The sequence below is a fragment of the Hibiscus syriacus genome, unplaced genomic scaffold (assembly GCF_006381635.1).
Source record: "Hibiscus syriacus cultivar Baekdansim isolate YM2019G1 unplaced genomic scaffold, ASM638163v2 tig00003715_pilon, whole genome shotgun sequence".
Lineage (NCBI taxonomy): Eukaryota > Viridiplantae > Streptophyta > Magnoliopsida > Malvales > Malvaceae > Hibiscus > Hibiscus syriacus.
The window spans coordinates 71,274-92,689 of NW_024061980.1; the positions used below are offsets into that span (position 1 = coordinate 71,274).

A 21,416-nucleotide genomic window follows, 5' to 3' on the forward strand; every position below is an offset into this window, starting at 1 on the left:
GTTTATCGACAACCTGAGTAGGAGGGTTTCTCGTCATACGCTTAGGGAATTATTCTTAGTCCATGGTCCGGTTATGAGAGTTTTCATTCCCAATCAAATTAGAAATCCAAAGTACAGATTTTCCACCTTTGCTTTTGTTCAATAAAATCCTAAGGCGCTCTTTTCCTCCTTCCACTGATTAAGGAGTTCATATAAACTCCATTAATCAAGAAGGGGGTTTTTAACGAGGCCTGAAATTCTTATCAAAAAAAAGGAGGGTTGTTGATAAGTTAAATTGGGTTGTGATTGATGGAAGGAAGATCTTAGTTAGTCCTGCCAGATTTAAGGATAAACGTTCAAGGTCAAGGGTGGTGCATACTTCTTCAAACGAGACTTCCGGTCAGATTAATGCAGATTCTTCAAAATCAAGAGAAAGAGAAAATATTATCAGAAGTAGAAGGGACGACAGAACTTATAGGGATGCTCTGATGTCAAATGGGAATACAAGGGGGTACAAAGAACTATTGTCTGAGGATATCCAAAGGAGGAATGTCAAGAAAAATATTATGGAGATGCATATTCCATCAGAAAGTGCCAATTGGGTGAAGAGGTCGTTAACAGGGATTATCAAATACTCGCTTCAAGTTGAGTTCATTCGGAATGCCTTATTTAAGGAAGGCTATGATGTTCAAATTGCTAGATGGGGTTATGTTTGGAACTCTTGCGTTTTAGTTCTTAATTCCCATGAGGAGATGATGGATTTATGGAGCAAAAAGAAAGAGGTTTTAGAACAGTGGTTTGAACGAGTGGAACCTTTATTGAATGAAGCCGGAGTTCCCACGGCCTTCTGCATGGCAAAATTAATAGGGGTTCCTTTGTTATGCTGGAATGAATCTTTCTTCGAGAAGATGGCTGGTAGATGGGGCAAAGTGGTAGGTATTCATGAGAGTACAAGGAAAAGAGAAGACCTTACAATGGCAAGAATTTTATTGAGGGTGGAAAGCCCCTTTGATGTTCCAGAGGTGATCACTCTTGGATCTTATGGAAGATCATTCAAAGTAAGTATCAAGATTGGATCAGCAAGTGAGTATTCAAGTTCGTTTTTTAGATCATGGGGAAGCTGAGGCATGTGCAGCAAGGACAAATCGTCTGTCAGTGGATAATTGGATTGATCAGGGTGTGTTCAGTGGTTCTGGAGGAGTTAGTGAGAACAGACAGCTAGCAAGGCTTTCCTTAGATAGGAAAGGTATTAATTGTAGTCTGCCAGAAAGTCAAAAGGTTGGGAGCTTAAAAGTTGGTGAGTTTGCAGGTTTGGGGATTAGAAGTCAAACATTATTCGGCTGATGGATCTCAGGCCCATTCTGAAGACTCTGGGCAGTCTGGGTCAAAAGATTTTTCGGGTTTCATTTCTGGACCACCATATACAGTTAATAAGTTTGGGGATTTTGTGGAGAACCTTAATGTAGCAGGAAAAAACAGGAAAACGTTTAGAGTATTGGAGACGAGCCCAATTACAGAGAAGTTGGTTAATGCAGAAATAGAGGCTGAAGAAGAAAGCTTAAGGTTTGTTGAACCGGCTACAACTAATTTAGGAAACATCTCAAGGGGGAGACAGTTACACCGTTCTAGAAGAAAGGTATCATCTGAGAGTGAGGTGCTGGAAACTAGAAGTTTGAGCAGTTGCAAAAGGGTCTATAGCAGGTCGAGGGAAAGAAGATATTGGTATGGAGATTTGTTGAACTTCACGAATGAAATAGATGGCAACAAGGTTGGACAGAGGAAGTTGGATGTGGAGTTCAGTACTGCAAAACAACTTTGTTTATCAGCAGAGCTCATTGATGATGGGAGTCTTCTTCCTAGCTTTGATAATGGTCTTGGGGATGGGTCCGTAGAGAGGGAGATTGAAGGTTACTTTTCTGAAGGTGAATGCTTAAGACCCAAATCTGGTTTGTTAATTAGAAGGAAGAGGAGAGCTAGAAGGATCTTGTTTCGAGAAGCCCTTGACCAGGTGAGCATTGATACAGCATCCTCCTCAGCTTTCTCGAGTTTATTGAAAGAAGCTGTAGAAACTTGGGAGGTTAGTAAGCTTTTGGGAGTATCTTTTAAGGAAGGGAAAGAAGCATTTTTGGAAAAAAATCATAGCTCTAGAGAAAGGCATGAATGGGATTAATCAAGGTTTGGTTGATTGAGGGTTTTGTTTGTACCTTTTCCCTTTATGAAGATGTCAAAGTTAGTAATATGTTCATGGAATGTTAGGTGTTTGGGGAAAAATGAAAAAAAAGAGGGTTGTTCAGAATTTAGTCACTAGCTTAAATCCTACTTTCCTTTGGTTGCAAGAAACCAAGACTGAAAAATTTAAGAGGTCTTTCTTTAGGAGAAGTGGGATTAATAAGCTTAAAGGAGTTTTGGAATCTCCTTCAATTGGATCAGCGGGGGGCCTGTTGTGTTGTTGGGATGACAATATCTTTGAGTTTGAGAGTCAATTTATTAGTAGGAGATTTATAGCTACTTTTGGTAAATTTCGGAATAAAAACTTCAGTTGTGGTTTCATCAATGTATACGGTCTAGCAGTGGAGGAAGAGAAAGCTGGTTTTTTTGAAGAATTAAGCAGTTTTCTTAGTGGACAGAATTTTCCCGTTTGTGTGAGAGGGGACTTCAATGTCTATTTACAAGAAGATGAGAAGATGGGCAGAGGTCAAAGTAGGAGCTCAATGGAGATCTTTAATGAGTTCGTTCTTCATACGGGCTTAATTGATCTTCCTATGAATGGGGGAAGGTTCACTTGGTGTAATAACCAAGAGAATCCCACTTTTGTAAGATTGGATCGTTTTTTGGTTGACAGTCAATTTCTAGCGTTATTTCCGGACATCTTGCAGTCTCTTCTATCAAGATCATTGTCAGATCACAATGCCATAATTCTTGTGAATAAAGGAGTGGACTGGGGTCAAAAACCGTTTAGAATGTTCAACTATTTGATGGATGAGGAGGGTTTTGAGGATATGGTTATTTCTTCTATTCAGAGTTCTAAGAAAAGTCAGAAGAAGGCAGGTGCTTTTAGTCTTTTAAGGAATGCCAAACATGCAATAAAGAAGTGGTCTGGAAACAGAGATAAGTATCCAGGAGACTTGATTTCTGAGTTAGAGAAGAAAATTTCGATGATAGAGACTGATATTCAACAAAAGCAAGGTGATGTCGATAGTGAGGTATTAACTGAGTTGAATAATTGTAGAGCAGAATTGTGGAAGCTGCACAAGATCCAAGAGCAGATTTGGTTTCAGTATTCGAGATCTAAATGGATTGAAGACGGGGATCGCAACACTAAATACTTCCATACCTGTGCTATGGTTAGGAAGAAGAGGAATGCTCTGGTGGCACTTAATTTTAGAGGAGAAACAGTTGAAGACCCAATTGCAATTAAGGCCATTGTTAAGGATTATTTTTTTAAGATCTACAATGACTGATCTACTCTAGAAATTGATGAATTAAATCTGGATTTTTCCATAATTTCTTTGGAGCAGAATCAGTTCTTAGAGCAGGAATTTTCAGAGGAGGAAGTTTGGGATGTTGTGAAATCTTGTGGAAGTAACAATGCTCCGGGTCCTGATGGCTTTAATATGGGTTTTTTCAAGAGGTTTTGGCAGGTCCTTAAGGAAGATATTATGATCTTCTTTAAGAATTTTCACTTGGGGAAGGAATGGGAACATGGAATAAATCACACTTTCATCACTCTTATTCCAAAAATTTCAAACATTGGTGGTTTGGAAGATTTTAGACCTATTAGCTTAGTTGGTGGTTTGTACAAGATCCTCTCTAAATGTCTGTCAAGGAGACTTAGGAGCTGCATTTCAGATTTGATCAGTCCATGTCAATTCGCTTTTATTCCCAGTCGACAAATCTTGGATTGTTCCCTTATAACCAATGAAGGGATTGACTTTTGGAAGAAGAATGGTTTAAAAGGATGTGTTTTTAAAGCTGATTTCAAGAAGGCATATGATACTCTTGACTGGCCTATTTTGTTCAGAATTATGAAGGAAATGGGCTTTGGTTCTAGATGGATAGGGTGGATTTCGAAGTGCATCACTTCAGCAACTGTTTCAGTCTTGGTGAATGGGGTTCCAACCGAGGAAATTCCAATGGCTAAGGGTATTCGTCAAGGCTGTTCCTTGTCTCCGTTGTTGTTTAATATAGTTGGGGAACTCTTGAATTTATTGATATTTAAGACTGTTTCAGGGGGACTCTTTTAGGGTTTGATGATTAGAAATGAAGAGAGGAATTTTTTTTTATAGAAGATTAGGCCTCATTAAAAACCCCCTTTTTCAACCTTCATGTTATAAAAGTAACATGAAGGACAAGGAAAGGAGAAAAAGAGTGCCTAGAATTTATTAGATGAAATAAAGTACAACAAAGGCAAACCCTAAACATCTGCAAACACCACCAGAAATTACATAAAACTTAAACACAACAGCTAAACATAGGAAATAAAATTATCTACTCCTCAATACAAGCAGACAGAAACCATTACATCACCCTATCCCATCCTTAACTAATTTGTCAGCTTCCCAATTTGCAGCCCTCACAATATGCTTGATAATGATATCCTTCCCTGCCATAAGAGAGACTATCTCCTTCACCAGTACTTGAAACATAGGAGTGCATAAACCTGGATTCTTGATCCACTTTAGGGCATTACTTGAATCAGATTCAAGAATAAACCTCCGATTAGGGACAAAACTTAAATCTTCCAGAAGACATAACCCCCTCTTAATCGCCAATAATTCTGCGAAGATAGGAGGATCACCCCCAACTCTTTCTGAAAACCATTGAAGCAACACACATTTACTGTCCCGAATCAAACCACCAATGCCTCCCTTATCCCAACCCTTTACCATCGCTCCATCAACATTGAGCTTTAAGAACCCATCCGGAGGAGGAACCCAGCAAATTGGTTTAAAGATGCCATTTCCTTGTCTTCCCACCAAATCTGCAAGTTTTAAATCTCCCACAAGAGAGTCTAAAGGAATATTCACATCCTTGAACTTTGCAACAAACCAAAAAGCTATTCTAAAACGGACAATAAAGAACAGTCTCACCACATCCAGCTTAACTTTATGAAAAATAACCTCATTTCTGCATTTCCACACTGACCACATCAACACCCCTGGAATAAATTTCCATATCAAAGAATTCGGAAGTAAATCATCCCACAAATTTAAAAAGTCCATGATATTCTTTGGAATCACAAAGGACAAATTCCAAATATTCAATAATCTGGCCCACAGACACCATACTACCTCGCAATGCAAAAATAGATGCGAAACTGATTCCATTTCCCTACCACACAAAGAGCATAAAGGATCATCAATCCCTACAACTCCTCGCTTCAGTAATTCCTCCTTCACTGCCACTCTCTGGTGAGCAACTTGCCATACAAATGTCTCCACCCGTGGAGGAGCAATCCCTGCCCAAATATGTCTCTCCCAGATCTCCATCTTCTGCTGACTACCATCTTGATCAAGGAAAATGTGGATACAAGATTTAGCTGAAAAACAACCCTCACCATTCCCTGACCAAATCCAACAGTCTTCCTCACATGGCGATATTGAGATATTGTTCAACATAGAAATCAATTGCAACAGCTGTTCAACCTCCCAATCCGCCAAATTTCGCCTCATTTGAATGTCCCACACCCAACCAGCGCCATTATTCACCCTAAACTCCATCACCTTACCCGATTTGTTGCTCGAAAGAACATAGTCTAAGAAACTGTATTTTCAAAGGTACTTCACCCAACCATACATCATTCCAGAACTGCACATAGTTCCCTTTCCCTGTCTTCAAACGCATATTCCTCCTAATACAATCCCCAAAACCATCATCGGAAAAGAAATTTTTAACCACACCTCTCCAAATCCATGATGCACGGCCTGGCCACGAATTCCCCATCATTATGCATTTCGGATCCAAGTCATAAACACCACATACTACCCTCTTCCACCAAGACTCTTTCTCTGATGCAAACTTCCAAACCCACTTCCCCAATAATGCTCTGTTCAAGAGTAATAAATTCGGGACCACTAGACCCCCCAATCTTTTTGGTTTACTAACCGAACTCCAATTTAACCAGTGGATATTTTTTTTATCCGCTGCACCCCCCCACAAAAATGAAGCCATGATAGAATTTAGTTTCTTTAGCACAGAAACTGGAATTTTGAAAATGGAAAGAAAACAAACAGGGAGCGAGCACAACACTGACTTAACCAACACCACCCTTCCTGCAAGAGACAGGGAATTAGACTTCCAACCGCTCAACTTAGCATGAAATCTCTCCACTATTGGCTCCCACATGGCAGCCGAATTTCTCTTATAACCCAAGGGTAAACCTAGATACTCTGATGGGAAACTTCCTACCGAACAACCAATATCATTCGCCCAAGTAGCTAACGCCCCATCCTCAACATTGATACCATAAATTCTGCTCTTGACTTGATTAATCTTCAACCCCACCAGTAACTCATATTAATAACACTCTTCTGACATTCCTCAAATCACGAATAGAGCCTTTACTGAAAATTATAAGGCCATCCGCAAATTGCAAATGCGAAAGCTTAAATGTCCTATCATGAACACCTACATCGAAACCTGAAAACAGTCCTATGTTAACTGCTTTAGTAAGCAACAGATGCAGTAGCTCACCAGCCATATTGAACAGTAAAGGCGATAACGAACAACCCTATCTTAATCCCCTCGCCGTGTGAAATTTCTCTGTAGCTGACCTGTTTACTAGAACCGAAATGGATGCTGAAGACATACATTGATACATCCATGACCTCCACTTGTCACCAAACCCCATTTTGCTCATAATTTTCATCAAAATATCCCAATCAACCGAATCGTAGGCTCTCTTGAAATCCACTTTGAAGACTACTCCCTTCAACCCTTTCTTCCTCCAAAAGTCAATGCATTCATTAGCAATAAACGAGCAATCCAATATGTTCCTTCCCGGAATGAAAGCAAATTGAGACGGACTCATTATATCGTTAATGCACAAACTCAATCTTCTAGCTAAAACCTTTGATAAAATTTTATATAGCCCTCCGACTAGGCTAATTGGCCTAAAATCTTCCAACCCCTCTGGATTAGCCTTCTTAGGAATGAGAGAAATAAAAGAATGATTTACCTCCGAGTCCCACTCCTTCCCCACATAGAAATCTTTAAAAAACAACATCACATCGTCCTTCATTGTGGTCCAGAATTTCTTGAAGAAGCCTAAATTTAGACCGTCCGGTCCTGGAGCTTTATTACTATCCGAATGAACAATAACATCCCATACCTCCTCTTCCGAAAATGGCTTCTCCAATGCTAGGCACCTCCCTTCCGATAGTCTAAGAAAATCCAGATTTAAATCTTCAACCTTCAAAGTATTCCTCTGATTAAACAACCCCTTGAAGAACTTCACCACAGAAGCTTTGATAACACGGGGATCTACTGTGACTACATTGTCAACTTTAAGAGATTTGATACAATTTATCCTCCCTCTTACTGCCGCACTATGATGGAAAAAACTAGTGTTCTTATCTCCATCCAATCTCCACTTTATTCTAGACTTTTGCATCCAAATCGATTCTTCTTTTTTTTGTAGCTCCCATAATTCTCTCTTTGCTTCGACAATAGATTGCATAGACACCATGGGAAGTCCTTTTTGCAAGTCTATTTCCATATCATGAATTTCTCTCTCCAACGTTCTGATTTTTCCTGGCAGCTGAAGATAATCCCTCATCGACCATCTCTTTGCCACATCCTTCACCCGATTAAGAACTTTGTATATGGACATCGGGTTCGCCCCTTTGCAGAATTTACACAACTCTGTTTTCATCATCTCATTAAACCCCTCTTCCTCCAACACATAATTAAACAACCGAAACGGTTTCGGCCCCGAATTACATTCCTTATTCTCCAACAAAATGATATTGTGATCAGAGACAGACCTTGGAAGCAAGGTTTGGCCTAATTTTGGAAAAGACGAAAAATATGAATGATCAACCAAAAACCGATCCAACCTCTCAAAAGTTGGAACTTCCCTATTGTTACACCACGTAAAACGACCTCCAAATAACGGCAAATCCATCAAATTCGCCTGACTAACAAACTCTCTGAAACTGTTCATAGTTACCGGATTCACTGCTCCTCCATCTTTCTCTTCCTGAGTCAATACTGCATTGAAATCTCCTCCTAAACACACTGGACAATCAAGCTGTTCCAAAAAAGATGATAACTCCCTAAAAAACTGCTCCTTGTCTGCATCAACACTCGGACCGTAGACATTAATAAAACAATAAATTCTTGGATCTCCTTCCAATAACCCTTTTAATGCCACAAATCTGTTGTGGATGACTTCTTCCTTTACCACAAAATCCTTTTGATTCCACAAAGTAATTAAACCACCAGCAGAACCCACAGCAGGAACTACTACTGCACCAGTGAGTATTTTACCCCCCATTTTCCTTACTAACAAAGGACTTACAACTTCCAGTTTAGATTCTTGTAAAAATAAAATTGTAGGCTTTTTCTCCTCAACAAACCTCCTAATTGCTCGAGCTTTCACCCTTCTACCCAAACCCCTAACATTCCAACACATTATGGACCACTCTACCATCAAAATCATACCATAACCTTAAATCCCTGTTCCTACTACCCACCATCAATCATCCCTCTCCTTTACCATAGGACCTACTTTAGTCAAGAACTCTATCTCCCCTCCTTTAAATTTAACCCCCAACAATTTAGAGACATTTCAACATTTCAAAGCTTCTGTCCTCCCCTATTTATTCTTATCTGAAACAAAATCCGACCCCTTACCACTGCAACTATTAACTTCCCCCCTCTTAGCATACACATTCTTATACAAACCTCTTCCAGCTTTACTAACTGAAGCACTCCTCCCAATAGGGCACCTCTGGGCCAATGAAACAGACCCATTCTACATACCAGAATCATCTTGTATACCATATGTAAAATCTGCATACTTAACCCCATTTCGATTTGATCTTGGACTCCTCTGTTCAGGCCCAAACACTTTTCTCCTCCCCATGCTGGAAATAAGCCCATCGTCTTTGACCACTTTATCTTGTCCCGAGGTAACATCTCCCAAGCTCTGCACCCTTTTTCTTCTTGCAGAAAAAACCCCTGACACTTGCTGTTGACTATGAACCTCACCTAGTATTGTCCCCTCAGAACAAAAGTCATCTCCTAGGATATTATTGACTTCTACCTTTTCATTCAAATTACCATCGGTAAGCGTGACACCTCCATTTGTAGCATTCCTAACCCATGCTTCAACACTGTTCTGAGCGTCTGTCAACATTTTGAAATTCAACTGCTCATGTAGACCCTCCCGGTCATCCTCTTGATTCCCTTCCGACGATGTCTCCTCCCATGGATCAATTGTTCCCTCCACAGAACCTTCTTCATCCACTCCTTCTATCACAGGAAAGAAATCCTCACTGTCATCCACTTTAATCTTAATAATAAAAGGCCTTCCATAAGTGTTAATGGTGACCTGGGACGGGATATCAAACGGACTCTCAACCCTTAACAACATATGAGCCACCCTGCAATCCAGTTTTTGAGTTGTATGTTCCTGGATCTTCACTAATTTACCCCATCTCGATGCCAAACTTGTTAAGAAAGAACTTGTCCAGCAATTTAAAGGTACACCTATCATGGAAACTGCACAATAAGGTAATGGGACACACTTCTCTTCCATAACAGGCTCCAACCTTTCAAACCAAAAGGACAAAGCCTCCCACTTGGTTTCCACCGCTGCATCTTTCTCCTCCACTGACCGGAAAACTATCAAACAAGCATTTTTTGCATAGCCCCACCTTACCACCTTGACATTGATTCCCTCACTCCTTAAAGCCCTCTGAACAAACTCAACTTCAAAAATCGCTTTACAAATACCTGTTAAAGACGATCTCAACCATATTCTTTCCTCCATAAGAATAAAGACTTCCAAAGGCTTCTTCACCTCCCTCTTATCTCCAGATCTGATTACATGCTGACCCTCAACATTTCTTACTCCCGCTACCGTCTCCATATATGTTCTGCCATCACGAAACTTGTTCAACAGCTCCTTCTTCCCAACATCAACATCTTGACATAATGGACTTTTCCTTTTGGAAACCTCCACACATGCATCTCCAGGCCCCGCTACACTATTGCACTTAAGGTTCCCTGGAAAACTGCTCTTCTGATATTTTGCAGTCGAAACCACTATTCTCCTCCCGTCTACCATGACATTATTCATCTTACTCATTGCATTCAGCAAATCCTCCTTGCTTGCAAAGTGCACAAAGGCAAACGTTTTATCTTTATAGTTAGGTCTCCTATTAACGAATGGAATAAACACCTTAACCACCTTGCCATGAAGACTAAAACGATCCCATAAAACACTTCTATGCACTCTTCTACTAAGATTGTCTATAAATGCTACCCACGATCCTCCACCAGGCACTGTTCTACCTCTGCCACGAGAACCATTACCTCTCAGCTCCACACACTCTCTCTCACTAACTTTCTCACTCATCTCACTACAATTTGCTGACGACCTTATAATTTTCTGTGGTGCGTCGAAAAAACAGATCTTGAATGTGAAGAGGGTGCTTCGAGTGTTTGAGATTATTTCTGGACTTCAATTGAACTTGAAGAAGTGCAAATTGGTTGGGGTGAACTTAAAGGAAGAGGAAATTAAGGATTGGGCAGCTACGATTGGATGTTCAGTGGGTTCTTTTCCCTCAGAATATTTGGGACTCCCTCTTGGTCCATACAGGAACTCTAACATTCTGTGGGATCCAGTGGTGCAAAGTTTCAATAAGAGGTTAACAGGTTGGAAAGGCTCTTCTTTATCACCTGGCGGGCAGGCTGGTTCTGATTAAATCAGTCCTATGTTCACTTTCTATATACTATTTGTCATTGTTTAAGGTTCCAGCTTCAGTATACAATACCCTAAACTCTATTATGTCAAATTTTTTATGGGGTGGAGGAGATGGGAGGAAGAAGATCCATTGGGTAAGCTGGACCGACGTTTGTAAACCAAAAATTGAAAGAGGCTTGGGAGTTCCTAATATAAATACGATGAATAGGGCTTTATTGGAAAAGTGGGCTTGGAGGTTTGCTATTGAGAGGAAGGCGATTTGGAGGGAAATGATTTGCATTAAATATAAAATGGATTCTTCATTGATGCAGTTTGACAGTAAGGTTTCTCCTAAATTTTCTTGGATATGGAGATCTTTGGTGAATAATCATTTTAAAGCTGATTCGATGGGCTGTAGTATCAGAAGCAATTATAGCTATAAAATTGGCAATGGGAGGAATATTCGGTTTTGGCAAGACAATTGGGCATTGGATCATCCTTTGATGGTCATGTTTCCTAGACTATTCTCTATTACAGTGAACAAAACTGGAAGATTATTTCAGTTTGGGGATTACAGCTCTGGGGGCTGGTTTTGGAACGTCCAGTTGAGAAGGGAGTTGAATGACTGGGAATTTGAACAATGGTCAAACTTGATGGCTGTTATTTCAGATTTTTCTGTTTCTGCTGATGCTTTTGATGGACTGTTTTGGAAGGGGAATGGAGAAGGGGTTTTCAATGTTAAATCATGTGCCAATCTAAATTATTCGGGGAGATCCGATTCGGAGGAAGCTAATTTTTGGAAATCTATTGTTTGGAGGGGCCTGTTGCCTCCAAGAGTGGAGACTTTTCTTTGGCAAGTTATCTTAAAGAAGCTGGCAGTGAAGACAGCTCTGGTTAAGAGAGGTGTTCAGGGCATAAATGATTCTATGTGTCCTTTTTGTAATCTAGAAGAAGAGTCTTCATCTCATCTATTTTTTTCCTGTTCGATTGTTTGGCCAATATGGACTAAATTCATGGGCTATTGGAATTTTCAATCTGTTTTTAATGAAGATGCTAAAAAATTCCTAGTAGCATGGACTAACTTGAAGACCAACTCTCTTATGTGGTCATTTATCCCTGGAGTGGTCTTATGGACAATATGGAAAACTAGGAATTATATAGTGTTTGAAGGAGGGAAACTTGATCGAGCAGAAATATTCTTTCTAGCAAGGTGCAGGCTTGCTTCATGGTTTCTAGCTAGGGAAACTCAGATTTCTATTTCCAAGGATGCTCTTATTGCAGACCCGTCCTTAGTGGATTCTTGCTCGTCTCATACTAATCGGATTTCAACTAAGTTTCCTTGGTCCCCTCCTCCAAAGGGTTTTATTAAACTTAATGTGGATGCGGCTACTTCTAGTGATTGGAAGAGGAGTGGTTTAGGTGGTGTTCTGAAAGACATTTCTGGTTCGATTCTTGGCTCCTTCAAAGAGCCGGCTGGTCCGGGACCTCCAACTTTGATGGAATTGAAAGCTATTCTAACGGGGTTATATTATTATGAATCTATTCGCCACAGATTTAAAGAGAGATTGATTATCGAGAGTGATAGTAAGGTGGCAATTGGTTGGGTCAAGGATGTTGGTTCTTGTCTTGTCGTTTATGTTCAAGTTGTTAAGGACATTATTCAAAAGCTTAGTGTTTATGAAGGTCTTATTAGATGGGTTAGTAGGACAACCAATATAGAGGCGGATGTTCTAGCTAAGGCTGGTATTGGTTGAGAATTATGTTCTGTTTAGGATTGTTTCTTTTTGGCTTTTTATCTCTGGAGGGAGATTAGACTTTGTATTACTTTGTAATGTTTTGAGGTTAATGAATTCCTAAGGCACTCTTTTCCTCCTTCCGCTGGTTAAGGAACTATTTTCAAGTTCCATTAATCATGAAGGGGTTTTTTAGTGAGGCCTACTATTCCTATCAAAAAAAAAGAAGAAAAAAATAGTAATACTAGGATAACCTGTGTCGCACCCTTGTTTTGGGCCTCGACAAGTGTGCTTAGACATGATTCATATCATATTGAACATATTCTATGACTAGTTTACATGACACAATAAAGCAACAAAAAGTTGTTAATGAGAATTACTATGGCAAACACACCACAATTTTCATGATACCACCACAATTTTCATGATACCACCACGCTACAAACTGATCATAATTTTCTGTGGCAGCAAATAGAACTCCCAAGCTAAACAAGGATCAGATAGAAGAATAGAAAGAAACTAATTTCTGAAAAAATAACAATATTAGAATAAGGTTTGTTGATCGCACAAGGTTTGATAGTTTTAGAGAAAGACGAATGTGGTTATCATTTAATCACTTCGTCAACATTAAATATTAGTGATTTTGAACAATGTTAAAATGGCTAACTTGTACCACCATGAAGCATTTAAAGAATGTTGACCTTGTCTCAATGTCCAAAAAACAGAGTATCATAGTTTGAAAGAATGATGGAAAAAAGTACATAAAATGTTAATATCATACAGAAAGAGCAAAAGAATAGCATATCAAAATGATTAAACTTAATTTCTTAGACACAGACAGGAAGCATTAGCCAATAAATTTTCAAAAAACCAAAATTAAAAAAAAAAGTTTTTAAGGGAAAAAAAGAATGAAAAAAAAAAGAACATCACAAACATTCATATAAAAAGGTAAAAAAATAGATGTGCTTCCCCACAACTTCCTCAGCTAAAGAAAAAAAAAGGTGAAAAAGTGGGAAGTAGCAAATTATTACCGGGATACGATTGTCAAAATTATCAAAAACAATCTCCACAAATGCAGATACAACTTGGTGTCCTGCACCTTCCTGTTTGAGTAGTGGCATGCATTAAAAACAACGAGCAAACCGAGAAAAACAGTTGAAACTGAAGAAATGTATTCCAATACATACATGTAGTAGAGCATGTCTATCTTCACCGCGCAGATTTTGGAACAGGTCACTCAAAACAAAACGAATTGCTACCAGAAAAAGTAAAACAATGAGCAAGTTCAATGTCACTTGATTAAAAAAAACGCCAGTCAACAAATAGAAGTGAAAAAAATATAATCAAAGCACAGTTACCATGGAAAAAATTTGTTTTGCCAGAACCATTAGCACCAACTGCAGAAGCAATTTTTTAAATAAATACAATTTGTTAGAAATGATTACAGATTATAATTCGGACATCAACTTAGCTAGACTAAAAGATTTTACTAAACACTGAAACATGATAAATCGTAATATAAGAGTTCAGTTTCTTTGATAATGGGACTTCTCCATGAACACGTGGTAAATTACCAACTAGCAATTTTTAAGTAAATTCAACTTTACCAACACAATTAACTTTTGGACTGAAAGGCTCAGTAGCAATCTGCTCCCTGTAGCTTTTGAACCCTTCAATAATAATCTAGATTCAAACAGAAGATAATGGAAAAAGATCGTCAAAAAATGAACTGAATGCATAAATTCCAAAATTAATAAACCATCAACAGCACAAAGAACTAATGATCACCTGTTTTATAAACATGATGAACTACCAAATTAGCAAGCCACTGTAAACGAATTAGGAAGAAAAGAAATTCAGTAGCAATTGCAGAAAAGATAGATAGCGTACACCACACTAAATAGATGCCTATACGATTACCAACTTTTAAAGTATCATGGGGTTATTGCCTAAAAAATATTTTAGGATACACAACAAAGAACACTGAAATTTAGAAAAAATTAAAACTGAAAGAAAAATATTTTTGTTAATATCAAATTGCATGATTTAACTGTAATACAGAACAATTGTTTTCGAATGTGTTTCCCATTTTAATTATTTGTTAGTTTTTAATTAAATATATGGTTTTAGTTTTCATGATTCCCTTGTGGTTTTTTTATCAACTACCTTCGAAAGCAAAAAACCACAAGGTGTTCTCGTTAGAATGTGGAAGCGTGAAGGCAAATAACAAAAACCCTAAGGTGTTCTCTTTCTCAATTCACTCTACCTTTTTTCCCCTTTCAAATGTAGTACAATTTATAAACTCCAATATAAGTAACAAAAAATGAAAAGCAATCGAGCCTCTTTAGCATATAGAAAACCTTCTCTTCTTCACAGACAGGAAAAGAAAACGAGAAAGCTCGTAGAAGAAAACATTCCGGGGCATGAAAAATAACACTGAAATCCACAGAAGCTAGGATTTCGAGCGCATGAGAAAACCAAATCAAACAAGAAAATAAAACCCTAGACAAACAACAAATAACCAGCGAAATAAGCAAAAATAACACAATTATCTCCTGAAATTTTGCACCAGGATTACTAACTACTTCAATCAATTCTAAAATAGCGGTTAAAAAAGGTTGAGAAATAGTAGTAGAAACTAATGAAATTAATGCCACAAGAGAACTTACCAGTAAGAGCAACTAATTTAGCTCATGTGCTGCAAAGAAGAAAAGTGAAAGGAAGACTAAAATAAGGCGGTCGATTAAGTTTTTAGATTTTTCCAGTTATTTTTGGGTTGCTCCGATTCTAAAGTTAGCCTTATAGCGCGTAGGTTAAGCAATGTGCGCACATTCTACAGATTAGTGAGATAGACTTCGAATCTGGGAGGGAAACCACAAATATGTAAAAATATGAGCGGCAAAAACTGAGTTGTTTCCGAGTTTTGCTACGGTGTGCCTTTAAATGGCGTATTTGTACGATTGTTATTTATGAGGTTTTTGTTGTCGAAAATCGTGTTCTGTATTATTTTTAGTGTCAAAACAATCAAGGTAAATGTTGATGGTGTGTATGATCCGGCTTCTAGAATTGTTATCGTGGGAGTCGTTGCACGTGATGAGCATAGAATGGTCTGGATGGACTTGCTACCACTTCGCTTGAGTACTTTGATTCAGCTTTGGTCGAATTGCATAGTTTCGGGGTTGCGATTAATATGGCGTTAGAATAGATCTGGCAACGTGTTCTCTTTGAACTGGACTCAACAATGGTTATGAACAACGAGTTTATTATCTAAATTTATTTACGTTTTATTCGTGATCAATGTAACTAAATTCTTAGTTGTATGGTGGTTTATATATATCGGGAGGTCAATAGAGTGGCTCATGTTTTAATTAGGTGAGCTCTCTCTCATCATGTTATTTTTTTCTTTGACATTGGTTATCCCGATTTCATCGAGACTGATGTAATAAACGATATGATTTTATATGATTAATGGATTTGTTGGTACTCTTTTTCCCTTATAGGACTCCAACCTTGTATTAGTAGAAGGAAATTTTATTGAGGCACTGAAATTTGCAACAAAAATAAGGAATAGCGTCAAAACACTTTTAGCTTTTAGGGTAAATTACATGAATTATTTTTGTATTTTACTCTCTCTCTCATGTTTCACTCATTGTATTTTAAATTTGTTTATTTTCCTTATTGAACTTTATACATTTTGTGTTTTTATCGCTAAATTTAAAACATTTAGTTTTTCGATCACATAGTTGTTACCCCTGACTAAGAGAGTGCTCACGTAACTTTTTTAAATAATAAAACTTGCCACGTATGATCAGTTAATAAAAAAAATAGGATATGTATGTATTTGAGATTAGATTTATGGGAGTCAAAATTCTTAACCTTAAAATCAAACAAAATAGAAAATGGGCCGTCGAAGAGAACTCCAGAATGACTGAGGCAAATCTGATTTCAATATGCATGTGTGGAATTCCAGTGGTGTTGAAGACAGCATGGTCGGACGACAATTCTGGGAGACGTTTTTTTTATTTCAATAATTATGGTAATCGGTGGTGTCGATCGTGTAATATTTTTCAATGGCATGAGCCACCGACGACTCCTCGTGCAAAGGTGCTTGTGGTTAGGCTGCTCATAAACATCAAAGCAATTGAAAATATGATAAGAAATGAGAGATTTGTTTGGATTTTTGCTATTATATGCTTTGCTTTATTTTACCTTCATTTTACGTGGATAAAGGTTAAAGAATATTTTTCATAGCTTATGTAATGGGTATTGAAGTTGGAGGATGATTTTTGGTAGCTTATGTAGTAGGCATTGAAATTTGAGGATGATTTATGCAATAAGTAGTGTAGTATTGTATTGAAACTTGAAGACGATTAATGATGTTATTTTGATGTAAATTATGCTAATGAAAATATGAAGATTAGCATGATCTTTTTTAAATGTTATGTTATTTTGATGTTAATAATGTAGATTTTGATGTTAATGACGTTAATGGTCTGTTATTTTATAGATTTGTTAATGTTAATGTTATGTTATTTTTAATGTCTTATTATGATAAGGTTTAACAATACAAAATAAAATCTACATACTTGCCTCATAAACTTAATTCAAAGACATATATAAATTACATAAGTAATTGAATAAAATAATGCATTCATTAATTTAGTCATATGTTCATACATATGTAAATAACAACCTTCAATCCTATGTTCTCTAAAAAATCTCAACTACAAGTTCTACCAAAATAGACTAGACACAATAGACTTCCTCACCACAATACATATTTTCAAAAAAATTACATCTAAAAAAATATATTTTACACACAAAATAGTTGTCACAAAAGGTTGTTGATTGACAAATTAATCTGGTTCGTATTCATTTCCGTCTAGACTCTTTGAAGTAGGATCTTACATTTGAGGTTGGGTGAGAGACCTCTGCTGAAAAGGCATCATTCACCTTACTGTCATGTCTGGTCTTTGTGTTTAAGGTTGTGTTTGACTCACTTGGTGGTACTGGCTTGGAGTTGCTACCACTGGTATCCTAATCTGGAATGTACAAGTTGTCTAAATTAATTGACAATGAAATACACAACACCAAAATTAATTGTTAATGCACTTGCATGTATTTTTATAACTCTTATTGTTGTTACATGTATGTCTCCAATGACTTGTGTGCTTCCACTAACTTGGACTTGAGGCCAGTTAGTGAAACTCTGCTGAGAAGACATCATTCATCTTACTTTGACGCCTGATCGTTGTGTTTAACTCCCTTGATGGTGTTGACTGATAAAGCTTTGTTAAGAAGGCATGTTCCCTTTTTGAAACCTTTTTTTGCTAGCATAACATGTGTATTGCCACCAATTTGTCCCTTACAAGATCTTTTATTGTGGCCTTGAATTTCACATTTTTATGTCATTCTAACAAGACTTTTCCTGACTATTTTTTCAGTTGATGTCAATGATTATTCAAGTCCCTTTGTTCTGTTTTTTTAGGTATACCCATTGGCCTTCTAATTCTATGGGGTAAGATAGGCTCGTTTTTGGTATGATGAGCCCATTGTTTTGAACCTCTGGGTGGTCTAATCATATTTGAATATATGTTCAATTGAGTTTCTTTTAAGTAGAAACTACTAACATAAATTCCAAGCCTCTCTTGATTCTTGAAAATGGCCGAAGTAACATGTATACAAGGTATGTCTAAAAACTTTGTCCAAATGATCAGTTCATTAGACATGGTAGAAATTAGACCAAATTGCAAAGTAAATGCATTATATCTGTAAGGTTTCACTTTCTATTATTGCATGAATAAGACTATAGGTCTACAACATGCCGATCTTTAAATTCAATAGAAACTCATACTTATGTCTCTTGCATGCTTAGGCCAACACCTGACAGAATGCACAAACTAATATTAAAAATCATTTAGGCAATTCCTATGGTCATCATTGGGGAAAAAAATTATGCAATTACCTCCGCTAAATTATGTACTAAATAATTAATCAGTACTAACATATAAACATAAAGTATATCTTAAACTAAGTTATAATGTTGGTACTTTACCTTCTGTTTGTCTGACATGAATGTGTAATGATAGGAATTTTTCAGCTCGAATTCTACTTCAAGCATTTGTAAAATCCAAGATCAAGAAGAATAGTTTTCACTCTCAACAGCAGCATAAACCAAGGGATATTATATCTACCCCAACTGCTGTCAAAAGATAACCTTGATGATAACCTTTAAGAAAATATCTATCAAGACTAATGATTGGTCTTCAACAGTCTTTGAAGCCATCCTTGCAGGCTTGGAGACGAATGTGCATTATGACAAATAACTTATTATCTAGATGGCATATGGTTGTTGTCCCAGGATTTGTTCCTCTCAGTTTAGCAAGGTAGTCATATATCCTTTAATATTGGTCATCTTGATTTCCATTGATCAGTGTTAGAGCAAGTTTCTTAACTCTATTGCATTTTGACATTGGTACATCAATTATGTAATAATTTTTCACATCCTGCCTTAGGAGCTAGTTGAGTAGTTCGAGTAAACTCTAAAGTTCTTTATATATTATAGGTACAATTATTATTCTTTATATCTCTAATACAATTATGCTCTCTAATATATGTTTGTATTAGTCTCATCATTGGGATTTACTCTTGATGCCCAAACTACATGCCTACGTGCCTTGTTGAGCAACATAATAGGGATTACAACGAGATAACCCAGCATTTTATAATATAGTGATTATAAACGTAGTTTACTAAAGTTGAATTGTTTTGAGTTTTGCGTGCCTTTAGGGTTGTAAATAAACATAGAGTTTGATGAATTATCATTAAGTTAAATAAATGTGTATGTTTAAAAAAATTATGTTCATTTAATACACGTATAGAGGTATGCTTGATTTATTTATGATCATGAATAAATTTATTTATTGATTCATTCATAAGCTTGTTTATTAATTAGTGTACGAGCTCGTTTACTTGTTTCTCTGTGGTTTTCTTTTGTTTATATTTTAAGTGTTGATGGAGATAGAGACTAAATTGAATACATGGTGAACTTTAGAGTTCAAATTGTGAAGCTTAAGAAATTTATGGAATAGTAGTGTAATTTAACTATTTTGACGAACATGTTTGTAAACGTTGATTGAATATATTGACAAACGTTAAACGAGTATGTTCAGGAACATTAAATGAACATGTTCATGAACGTTAAAGAAACATGTTCGCGAATGCAAACGAACGAGCATGAACACTTTTAAAAATAAATAATCGAACATAATATTACAAATTTAAATAAATACAAATCAAATATGAATACCTTCAAAATTAAACAAACAATCATGAATTCAATTTTTTTTCATTCAAGTTAAATTCATTTACACCCCTCTATGTCTTTAAAATACTATAATTTTATTATTTTTCAATTGGTGGACTTATATTATTTAAATATCTCTAATTTAAATAATTTATACGAATCAAACGATCTCGGTGATAAAGGAATTATTATTTCTTAAAATCCAGGGTTTAAGTATAGTACACCCTACACTTATTCAAATAAAAGTCTAAATACAGAGGAAGCTGCAAGTTCCAGATGAGGAGTTTGCTAAGGTCTGTCCTAAGTGAGAGCTTGTGCTCACTGATTCACTCTAATTTTACTGTGTTCACTCACTTTTCTACGATTGGATATACTTAGAGGTGCACAAAAAATTCGAATATTCGATTTTGCATAAAAAATATTCGAAACCGAATTTGGGAAAAATCGGTTTTTTTAAACCGGATCGGATATTTTAAAACCGGATAGTATAACCGGTTTGGGAAAAAATTGGAAGATCGGATTTTTTACCGGATTAAAAACCGGTTTGAAAAAAAACGGGATAAAAAACTGGTTTTTTATCCGAAAAAAAATCCGGTCTGGGGTTTAAAAATCCGGTTTGGGGTTTAAAAAATTAGATGACCGGATTTTTTACCGGATTAAAAACCGGTTTTTTTCAAACCGAAACCGGTTACACCGGTTATATCATCCGGCCCTCCAAACCGATTATGATCCGAACCGGTTTTTTTATAAACCGGTTATTTGGCTTAGTGAAAAAACCGGATTGGTTTTTATCCGATCCGGATCGGATTTAAATCCGGCTATGTGCATCTCTAGGATATACCTAGATGTGCACAAAAAATCCGAATATCCGATTTTGCGCAAAAAATATCCGAAACTGGATTTGGGAAAAACCGATTTTTTTTAAACCGGATCAGATATTTTAAAATCGGATATTATAACCGGTTTGAGAAAAAATTGGACGACCGGATTTTTTACCGGATTAAAAACCGGTTTGAAAAAAACCGAATAAAAAACTGGTTTTTATTCGGAAAAAAATTTTGATTTGGGGTTTAAAAATCCGATTTGGGGTTTAAAAAATAGGATGGCCGGTTTTTTTACCGGATTAAAAATCGATTTTTTTTAAAAACCGACTTTTTTCAAACCGAAACCGGTTACATCATCCGGCCCTCCAAACCGGTTATGATCCGAACTGATTTTTTTATAAATCGGTTTTTTGGCTTAGTGAAAAAATCAGATCGATTTTTATCCGATCCAGATCGGATTTAAATCCAACTATCTGCATCTCTAGATATACCGATTGGAGGACATTGACTGAATCTAACGCTAAATATAAATTTGATTTGATGATACGATTTCTTGAAGCCCAAATTATATTTTATGCATAAGCTGTACGGTAGTACAAAACTGTTGAAAATCCTAATAACGTTTAAGAGAACAAAGTGCCTGAAACGATTATTAAGTAGAA

At 36.8% G+C, this 21,416-nt stretch overlaps 1 protein-coding gene across 2 annotated transcripts in view; it reads right to left on the minus strand.

The window, feature by feature from the left end:
* The window catches only part of LOC120179798 (structural maintenance of chromosomes protein 3-like), a 41,604-nt gene extending 26,246 nt beyond the window's left edge, over positions 1–15,358 (minus strand). The window contains exons 1-6 of one of the 2 annotated variants that reach the window (XM_039185286.1): positions 15,294–15,358; positions 14,413–14,452; positions 14,232–14,307; positions 13,983–14,021; positions 13,812–13,879; positions 13,656–13,727 (exon numbers count right to left, since the gene is read on the minus strand). In XM_039185286.1, the coding sequence (XP_039041217.1) occupies positions 13,656–13,727; positions 13,812–13,879; positions 13,983–14,021; positions 14,232–14,307; positions 14,413–14,427 (270 nt within the window). In that variant the 5' untranslated portion in view covers positions 14,428–14,452; positions 15,294–15,358. Of the gene's footprint in view, positions 1–13,655; positions 13,728–13,811; positions 13,880–13,982; positions 14,022–14,231; positions 14,308–14,412; positions 14,453–15,293 lie in introns of those variants that run through there. The other variant, XM_039185292.1, reaches the window with a different exon arrangement.
* Between the last annotated feature and the right edge of the window lie 6,058 nt (positions 15,359–21,416).